General features: G+C 35.3%; 1 protein-coding gene across 3 annotated transcripts in view; it reads right to left on the reverse strand.

Annotated features, from left to right (window-relative positions):
* Nucleotides 1–479: 479 nt before the first annotated feature.
* st3gal4 (ST3 beta-galactoside alpha-2,3-sialyltransferase 4) overlaps nucleotides 480–11029 on the reverse strand; it is a 50952-nt gene continuing 40402 nt past the window's right edge. For all 3 annotated transcript variants that reach the window (XM_073850624.1, XM_073850625.1, XM_073850623.1), the window contains exons 10-11: nucleotides 3629–3781; nucleotides 480–3528 (exon numbers count right to left, since the gene is read on the reverse strand). In XM_073850624.1, coding sequence (XP_073706725.1) covers nucleotides 3439–3528; nucleotides 3629–3781 — 243 coding nt within the window. In that variant the 3' untranslated portion in view covers nucleotides 480–3438. The remainder of the gene's footprint in view (nucleotides 3529–3628; nucleotides 3782–11029) is intronic.

Here is an 11029-nt window from a genome sequence, read left to right on the forward strand (position 1 = left end):
TTATTTTAATTTATTTTATTTTTTTGATTGACTGATTTAATTTATTTTATTTTTTATTTATTAAGCAATTCATCCAACATTTATTTCCCACCATATTTGTGTGTGTGTGTGTGTGTGTGTGTATATATATATATATATATATACAGAATATATATATATATATATATATATATACATACAGAATATATATATATATATATATATATATATATATATATATAATATTATTATTATTATTATTATTATTATTATTATATATATATATATATATTTTTTTTTTTTTAAGCTATAAGCTGTCAAAAATTGTGCATTAAAAAAGCAACATTTATTTCCCACCCTATTTGTACAGTCATGTGAAAAAGTTAGAATTATTGTTAGTTATTGAATTTCATGGTTTTCTGTATCAGGACATCATAAAAAATTATCTGGTCCTTGGCAAGCCTTAAAATTTGGAAAATAAATCATCACATGACATATCACACAGTGTCATTATTTATTTGAGAAAAATACAGACAAGAGGGAAAGGCTATGTGTGACAAAGTCCATTGCCTGTAGATCCACTTTTTAGCAGCAATAACATAACATATTCATTTTCTGTGTGACTTTACATTGTACAGGAGAAATTTTGGACCACTCTTCTTTTCAACGTTGCTCCAGTTTATTAATGTTCGTGGGCATTTGCTTATGCACAGCTCTCAACGCAGCATTTGAGTCAGGATGAGCTCTGGACTTTGACTGGGCTACTGAAACACCTTGATTCTTTTCTTTTCAGCCATTCTGTTGTAGATTTTCTGGTGTGCTCAAGATCATTGTCCTGTTGCATGACCCAATTTTGGCCCAACTTTAGCTGTCAGACGGATGCCCTCACATTTGACTCGAGAATACTTTGATATACAGAGGGGTTCATGGCGACTCAATGACTGTGAGGTGCCCAGGTCCTGTGGCTACAAAACAAGCCCAAAATCATCGGCCTTCCCCTATGTGCGACTTTTGAGGTGTAGGTGTTTGTGCTGATATGCTCTTTAGGTTTTCACCAAACTTGGCACTGTGCATTATGGCCAAACATCCCCACTTCGGTCTCGTCTGTTCAAAGGACATTATTCTAGAAGATTTGATTTGTTCAGATGCAACTTTGCAGACCTAAACTGTGCTGCCATGTTTTTTTTGGGGTTTTTTTTAGATATAAGAGGCCAAGCCTTCTAAACATACCATTTTTGTCCCATATTTTTTTAATGGTATTGTCATGAACTTTATCATTTAACATGTTAACTGAGGCCTGTAGAGTCTGAGGTGTAGTTCTTGGGTTGTCTGCCATTTCTCTGAGCATTACACGCTCTGATCTTGGGGTGAATGTTTTTGGGACGCCCACTCCTGGAAGGAGAGGTGTCTGTTTTAAATGTCTTCCACTTCAGATAAACTTCAAATTGTTTGGAAATGGCCATATTACTCTTCTCAGATTTATGGCAGCAACAATTGCTTCTATAAGATAATTGCTGATGTCTAACTGCTTGGCATTGTGTTAACACACACCTGAAGGCTCCAGACCAGCAAACTGCCAAAGCTTATGCTTTTATAGAGGTGCTCAGACTTTCTGATGATCAGTTAATCAAAGGTATTGGATTAGCAGTGCTTGACTGTTATTTACCCTTTTAATTCCAATGTTAACAGTAAGGGTGTCCTAACTTTGTCACACATGCCTTTTCCATTTTGGCTTTATTTTCGTTCAATAAATATTATTTATTTAAATATTTATTTAAAGGCTGTGTTAAAAAAATGTTAATTAAAAAAAGCAATGTTTATTTCAGTTTATATTTAAATATATAAAAGCTCTGGCAAAAATTAAAAAAAAAAAAAAAGTGATTTTGTTGGATTTACAGTAGCTGATAAATATAATTTATAAATATGTGTTACCTTTTTTACTCTTTTGGCTATGTTTGCAATTATAAAATATTTAATTATTCTCTAGCATGTACAGAAAATGTTTTCTGTTGTTGTATTTATTTTTTATACGTGACCCTGGACCACAAAACCAGTAATAAGTCGCATATTTATAGCAATGGCCAACAATACATTGTATGGGTCTGGTTTTTCTTTTATGCCAAAAATCATTGGGTTATTAGGTAAAGATCATGTTCCATAAAGATATTTAGTACATTTCCAACCGTAAAAATATTAAAACTTAATTTTTGATTAGTAATATGTATTGCTAAGGACTTCATTTGTACAACTTTAAAGGCGATTTTCTCAATATTTTTATTTTTTGCACCCTCAGATTTTTAAATAGTTGTATCTCGGCCAAATATTGTCCTATCCTGAACCATAAATCAATACAGTTTATTTATATAGCTTTTAAATCTGAATTTCAAAACAAAAATGAGCCTTATGACTGGTTTTGTGGTCCAGGGTCACATATTGTTTATATTTTTCACTTTCGTTTACTCACTTTGTAATATTGTTTTGTCCTGCTATATTGAGTAAATTGTAATCTGAATACCATTTTCTTGTAATATTTTTTAGTTTTCTGAATAAAAACCAGAAAGTATAGATTTGAAGACTTAAAGGAGAGGTCCGTTGTGATATTGACCTAAAGTGTGTTGAATCATTATACCAAGTGTGAACGTACCTTGCATATCTCATCTCGGTTTGTGCCCTTTAGTCCGAAATCTGGGGTTAGTAGCCATGTAAATAAATCACTGTAGCTCCACACTTCATTGGTAGACTTCCAAGGGACATTTAAAGCGAGACGAAGTTTGGAGCTACTTTGTGCCTCGTTTGTTTTATTGAATCTTGGATGTAGTAAGCGAGGTACGAAGAACGGACCCCAGTGGCAGCTGTACCCTGGCCGTACCACGTGACTGCCGCCAGGTTCATTTTGGTGCCACTGCTACCTCTGAGTCCGACAGGAAAAGCTGTCAGTAAAATGTCACGTGTTGGAATTATGGTAATTACGACATGGCGTGAAGGCAGCTTAAAGGTCCACTGAAGTATGGAACGCCGTTGGGGTATGGTGCCTTGAAACACGCAGCGTTATTCTATGTGGTGACGTACCTTTAACTGAAACAAAAACATATTTCTAAGCCCCGCCCATTTATTTTGAATAGCCAATAGCGTTCCATTAATCCGCTCGGGCCAGAGCCCTTGAGCTCAGTTTTTGCTTCACTTTGTTTTATTAAATACTTAAGAAGTTCACAAAATATCCAGTGGTGATATTAAAAAAAAGTTCCCAAAAGGAAACAAAAAAATAAGCAGAAAAGATTCATTAATTATAAATACTTGAGGTCAGACAACAACAAAAAAAATGTGAATCACATAGAAACGCAGAAATCCTACAGAAACTGCTAACAGCTCTGCAGTGCAGAAGATGATGTTGTCTGTAGTGCTGTATTTACATGCGTTCATTTATGTTTTTATTTACTGTATATGTCTTCATGTTGAGTGTCAGGAATGAGGATGAAGATATAAAATGGCTCCCAGGTCTTCCAGTCTCTTAAGCACATGAGCCTCTTGATTGAGATCATGGTAGGAATTCTGAAACGAGAGCAACATTCAGTAAAGCACTGCAACATATTCATCAACTTGAGAACCTCAGCTCAGTTTTTCCAATGCAAAGGCATGCTTTAAAACCAACCTTCATGGATTTCATTGTATCTTTTCCATAATAGTGGATGGGCTGTCTCTGGTTCCTGAACTCCGGATATCCGAATCCAGCAACGTGCACAACATCACAGTAGTTTAGTGCCACAAAAACTGCCAGAATGCCAGTTGTGGGATGGACTGGTTTCTGATGGAGAAATGGAGAAAGTGCTGTTCAGGTAAAGTGTGCTTAGTAGTGTTTATCATCCTGCAGGGGGCGGCTGAAGACAGCCTTTAACTCTCTTTTGGATGACTAAACCCCAATGAAATTTTAGCTTTTAGTTAAAGTCATCCATATGCATCCATAGCAGATTTAATTGCTTTTTTGCTACACAAATATGTATAATCAAATGATCTTTTAGTCCCACCTGCAAACAATTAGAAAGAAGCCTGTGAAGTAACGTCAAACATATTGCCTCTTAAAAAAAAAAAAAGCCATTTTCATGTCCCCACACAAGTTTTAATAAAAAATACGTGAATATAGGACATAAATTTGTGCTTGTAAACAATTTTATGAGGGATTTAAACTTTGTGAAAAAGTTTAACATGCACGTATGTTGCCATCAAAACAATGCAATAAACCATTTCGAATGTATTCTCTGTAAATTATTGCCAGAAATCACCTTTCCAGTTGGAAATTTTCCACTTACAGTGCTAAAAGGACCTAATACGCCTTAGCTTTTTCCAGCCCTGACTGCTTAAGTTGCATCTATCTCTCTCTCTCTTGTTCCAAGTCATTAGCTTTTCCGCATTGCTCCATGATTTCTGCAGCTACTGGTCTGTGCGCTCCTACACAAAACTCCCTACTTCTCCAAACACGCTCATACATCTCCTCAAAGACATTGCACAAAGACTGTCAGCATGTTCATCATCAGAACAAGAGTTCATCACTTTTCCTTTGCAAATGTGGCTGTAAACATTGTGCAACACCATTGCGCATAAAGCACACAACACTTCAGTTTTACTACATGTGTGGTAGTTAACATTTTAAAAAAACACATTTTGCCACTTTGTGGTTGTCAAACATTAGTAGATCATGTTCACAGTAGTGTGATAAACTAACTTGTGAATCTGAGAACTGATTTAGAAAAGTTCATTAGAAATAGAACTGAATTGGAACCAGGGCTAGCTTCACTTGGTTATTCTTTTATGTATGTGACCCTGGACCACAAAGGCCCACTTGAATAAATAAGTGTTCCATTGATGTATGGTTTGTTAGGATATCTGATCTCCAAAATTAAGTTCTTAGGCATGCATATTACTAAACAAAAATTAAGTTTTGATTTATTTACAGCAGGAGATTTACAAAATATCTTCATGGAACTTGATCTTTACTCAATATCCTAATGCTTTTTGGAATAAAAGAAAAATCGATAGTTTCGACCTATACCATGTATTTTTGCCTATTGCTACAAATATATCCATGCTTCTCAAGACTGGTTTTGTGGTCCAGTTCAAATACTTTTTTTGTGCCCTGTAAATAATGATAGTAGTAAATATAGCGATTGCCGGGGTTTAAGCACTTTAAGGCTTTGAAGCACATATGCAATAAACCATTTAGAATGTATTCTCTGTAAATTATTGCCAGAAATCACCTTTCCAGTTGGAAATGTTCCACTTACAGTGCTAAAAGCAGCTAATACACCTTAGCTTTTTCTAAACCTTGTTTAGAATCACCTGTCACATGCTCACGTTTGTGAAGTTTTGAGTTTTCCTTTAGGCTTTATAGGATTCTGGGGTTAGGCCCCTTTTTTTTTAAACGACCCCGTAGCTTCCCAAAGGGTAAATTTAACACTTTTTTTTATAATTATTGACCTAGAGCAGACGTTCTCAACTCTGGCCCTCAAGATCCAATTTCCTGCAGAGTTTAGCTCCAACCTTGATCAAACTCACCTGCCTGTAATGTTCTAGCAATCCTGAAGGCTTTAATTAGCTTGTTCAGGTGTGTTAATTTGGGTTGGAGAGAAACTCTGCAGGAAAGTGGATCTCAAGGGCCAGAGTTGAGAACCCCTGACCTAGAGAGTCAAGAGAATTGTACTGCAGTGTTTTTTCCAGATTGAGCGAACAAGGACTAGTTCGCAAAAGTAGGTATTTTACATATTTTCAATCAACGATTTGATTAACAGCAGTGCTTCTAGAGTCAAAGTTGTCCGGAATGAGGAGTTCTGTCATACAATACCAATACTGCGTGTATGTGCAAAAAATGCACAACCATTTATGCCCTTAAAAAATGCGATATCGTCCCCCAGTGGCTGATTTCGTTCAAATTTCTCACAGACCTTTGGAGCCTTGAGTCAAACAGGCTCACCGAGTTCCGTTCCGATCAGCCTCCGTTAACCTTGTCTAATAGGTGCTCAAACTTTAATGATGTTTTATTAACAAGGTTCGGGAGGAGCACGATCAGATAATCAACCTGGCCCAGGTGACGCTCATCAGCCAATCACCTTAACAAGCTCAATTCGTATATAAATACAGCCAGCTCACCTCCGTTCCACAATGGTTTTCTATCATCCCACCCAGTTCAGGGTGGGGGGGGAGAGTTCTCTGGGTTCAGGCTCCATCCCGAGCTCGGAGTCCTCCCCCCGGACAGCACGCCAAAAATGCTTATTAAATTGCCTTATCACATTATATGAGAGTGCGAACTCGTGAATTGGCCAATGGCAGCTTGACACTTGTGACACTTAGGACCATGACCGTGCACAGCGATTTTCATGTCGATAGGACAAATGGTTGTGTGGGTATATTATTTTTATGTTTTTTCCCCTCTTATAGTTATATATATATATATATATATATATATATATATATATAGTTACAAAAACATATCTTATAGTTATATGTAGGGATGTTCCGATCAGGTTTTTTTGCCCTCGAGTCCGAGTCATTTGATTTTGAGTATCTGCCGATACCGAGTCTCGATCCGATACTTCTATAATACATGAAAAAAAGAAGAGCGAAGTAACAGATCCTGTTATTTCCATTGATCTCCCTCTGTGTAATCTGTCAAAGTGACAAACAGCCTTCAGATTTTTCCGTCATTGCAACAAAAATTCTGTCAATGACGCACAGTTTTCGGTTAACGCGACCTATGATATATACATATATATCCGAGTCCTGATCGGGAGGTAATGTCCGATTCCGATTGAGTCTGAAACCACGTGATCGGGCCCGATTTCCGATCACGTGATCGGATCGGGACATCCCTAGTTATACTGTATGTTTTTTTTCCTCTTATGCACCAAGTGGCCAAGCTCTGCGGTTTTGGTTCTGCAACATCAGATTGAGCTCTTACATACGTGTTCTGATTTTGGTGAAGATATCTCATTTTGTTTAGGAGTTATAGGCATTTTATTAAAAGTGGACCTGCCCCTTTTGAACGCTTTACCATCCCATTGCGACGGTGAGTCGAAAGTTTGACTTTTTGATAATTGTTGATATTCACACTCTAGAGAATCTTGAACTGGTTTGGTTCCAATCGGGCAAAAAACCTAGAATAAGTTTGTGCAAGTAGGGTTTGCAAAAAACCTGAAAAACTCAAAAATTTCACCAGGCTCACAATCGAATCTGAGACACTTGAGCCTGTGACTGACGGTTTAGGAGTTAAGAGTGATTTCGTATTTTTGATCACTGTAGCGCCCCCGTCAGGCCGTTTGGGGCGAGCCTTGGTGACGTTGTCAGCGGTGTGAGTACTACCATCGCTCCATGTTTCAAGTCTTTGCGACTTACGGTTTGGTCTACACAATCAGTTTTATGTGGAGATTACTCAGCACTATGTGCTTGAACCCCTAGTAATACCTAGAACATTTCAGAGGAGAATGGATGGGAAATAAACGAAATAAATGAACTAATAGTGGCTAGAAGCAGTGTTATTTTAGTTTACTTGTTAATATTGTTACATATTTTGTTAATATTTTGAATTTGTTTTCATTTTTATCATTTTGTTTTACATTTTCATTTTAAATTTTGTTTAAGTTTTAGTAATTTTATAGTATGGTTTGATCAAATATGCCATACTGTAGTTCTTTTTTTGTTGTTGTTATTTTAGCAATTAAAGTTGAAAAAAAAAATGATAAAATAAAACGATAAATGATACCTTGCCAACTATTTAAGATTTTTCAGAATTTTAGTTAACATTTACTTTATTTCAAGCAATATTTTATTTATTTATTTATTTTATGGCCTTAGTTATAGTTTTAATTTTACTTTTAGTTAACTACAACAATCTTGGCTAGAAGTGACTAGATATATAAAAGCAATAATGAGAGTACAGCCATTTTATAATAGAGTATAACATTTAAAGTACAGTATAATAGAGATTCTACCTAATTAATTATTTAAGAATTAAACATAGAACAAAGAACAATTACTAAATTGGCATCAAGATTTTATTCATTCATTTCTTTTCTTTCTTTTTTTTCCAGGACTGGTTTCTATGACCGTGTGAACCCTAAATATACAATGCATGTTACGGAGTCACAGATACATATTTTCTGTTTTCTTGTTCTATTTCTATTTTTAGAAGCAGGGAGTCTGCATGCATTTCCTACTGAAAGTTAACAGGAAATAAGCTGTTCTGTTTTCTGCTAATCAGTGTCTGGCTTAAGAACTAGTTCTAGACTAGACTAGTTTGACTAAAGACACCAATTGTTGTTTCAGTTTGTTTCTCTGACTAAAAGCTCCAGAAGCAGCCGTGTATGTACACGTGTGTTGCCCACAATGCTCCTCCATGTTTATTGACAGAGCATGTCTCTGTTTGCCTCCCTCCCGAGCACGTCGTCTCTCTGAATCTGGCCGGCGGCCCGGAGTTAGCAGGGGTCCCTGTCAGTGCAGCACACATGAGGTGAACCTTCTTAAGCAGCCAGAGGAATATAAGAAGCGAGACGGTACATCTGTTGCACGTGTGTCTGCACTGTCTGTCCAATCACAGCCCTACAAACCAAATAAATGTCTGCCTGACATATTTGGAGGAGTGTGCATCCAAAAATACAAAAGTACATAGTTGGGGATATATTTGTGTTTGTCTAAGCCTGACTGACTCACTATGCTTAGGTGAAAAATATGGATGACAAAATGACAAAGACAGATTGACACAGAGTGAAAGAGAGAAGACAATAAGGGTGGGGAGGAAGTGCAAAGCACTTTGAGCTTCTCAGGAAACATTTACGTTTCCTGGCTGGTACTGGCATGTACTAGAAATAAACAAGACACACTTCTAACCGTAATTCTTTGGCTCTGTAACTCTCTGTGCATTATCAGGACACTTGTGGACTTAGATTTGAAAAACATTACACATAATTGACCGTACAGACATTTCACAATAACAAAACTCTTGGCTCTCTTTGAAAAACAAGCAGAATCCAACATTAACACATGCGAGTGAAAATTGGCTTGGCTGAGTTCAACGCTCGCCAGTTGGATTGTGATTTTATTAAAAACAGCATCATTTATGGTTTAAGTCGATCTGTGAGAATGATAGTCTGACTTTCACTACTGTAATGATGCAAGTGAAAAGCAAAGATATACAATAGTGTTCGAACATTTGGGGTCAGTACGTTTAGTTTGCTTTGTTTTTAAACAGAATTTTTTTTCCTTGCTTTTGATTCTTTATTTGAACTACACTGTAAAAAGTTTTCACCAGACTTAACTTAAAAACCTAAGTTCAGCAGCTGCCTTACGTTTTTAAGTTAAATCAGCTTAAAACTCATATAAGTCATTTTAACTTATTTCAATAAAAATTAGTTGATTTAACTTGTGAGTTTAAATGACTTAAGTTGATTTAACTTAGGTTTAGCAGCTGCCTTAAAAAGTTAAGTTTTTAAGTTAAAACTGGAGAACACTTTTTACAGTGTAATTATTATTGCCTCATTGCTATTATATATTATATATTATATATATATATATATATATATATATATTAGGGCCGGGACTTTAACGCGTTAATTTTGATTAATTAATTACAAAAAAATAACGCGTTAATTTTTTTTAACGCATTTTAATCGCACTTAATTTTGCACCGCGGAACGTTTCTCACTGGATGAGTTTCGGCGGACCGATTATACTGGAGCACCAACTAGCACATAGAGCCTCAAGTATCACCTCAATGCTTTTACAGAAGGTCTACCTACCTATAGGGTACCAGAATTTCTGAAATGTAGGCTAGTATATTTCTAAATATCCCAGTGTTTCCCCTACCATTATCTTAGGGGGGCGCGTTTACAATGTCTCCTCCGTGAAAACACGGACTGGATCGCGGACTCCATTCATAAAAACGGAATTTACTATAGCGCGGAATGCCACGTAAATTCGTCGATTTTTGGATTGATTAATCAAAAGTTGGTCTGTCACTTAATTCAAATCGCGATATGGACTAGTGTCTGTCAAAACTGAAATGCAAAAAGACCGTTTTAATATGAATCCTGCATGTTCCGTTTGTGTCTGTATGTATGAATGGTGGAGGACGTGTTTTTTTTTTTTTTTACTACACGCATACTAACCAGCATCATATCATACTTTACACACAGAAACTTCACGGCAACCTGTCAAAATAAAAGTACGGTTTAACATGAAACAACAATATTCCTATTTAAATAATTGACAAAAAAACAATATATATGATAAAAAATAAATATAACAACAAGATTAACCACTTAATTGTAGAAAAAAATACTACAATTATTATTTAAATGTTAAATTATTATTATTTATTGATTTTAACAGCAAACCTCTGTTTGTTTGCCAAAAATTAAAAAGGTTTATTTTTCATTTGATTAAAAATAAATAAATGTTTATGCTTTCATTTGATTATGAGAAAAATTAAAACACACAAGAATTTCTTTAAAAAAAAAAAAAAATAGCAAAAGATTGTAAAGCCCTATTGTTCAAAATGTTAAAATAGAGAGTTTTGGACTTATTTTTTCACTGAAATAAATGTTTTCGTTATTACACAAAGTAGGGTGAAGTACCGAGAAAAAAAAGTATGGAAACCTAGGGGAAACACTGTATCCTATTGCTACACTTAATGGCAATATTGCACTGGTCTGTTGGACTAGGTTGAACAAAAATAAACAATATTTTGTTGCTTAAGCTTATGTATTCAGTCATTCTTCAATGGTATACTAAAAATCCATATGAAAAAAACTTACTTCTCATTGTTCTCAGGTCAAATATTTATATGCGATTAAAATGCGATTAATTTCGATTAATTAATTACAAAGCCTTTAATTAATTAGATTAATTTTTTTAATCGAGTCCCGGCCCTAATATATATATATAAATTCTTATAGGGCCCCATAAAATCCCATAAAAAGTTTTATTTCCAAATTCTTTTTTATGTTTGATTTTTTTTCTATACTCTGTTTTGATGGTTTAATAAAATTTTAATCAAAAAGCCAGTTTT

The sequence above is a fragment of the Garra rufa genome, chromosome 11 (genome assembly GCF_049309525.1).
Source record: "Garra rufa chromosome 11, GarRuf1.0, whole genome shotgun sequence".
Classification (NCBI taxonomy): Eukaryota; Metazoa; Chordata; class Actinopteri; order Cypriniformes; family Cyprinidae; genus Garra; species Garra rufa.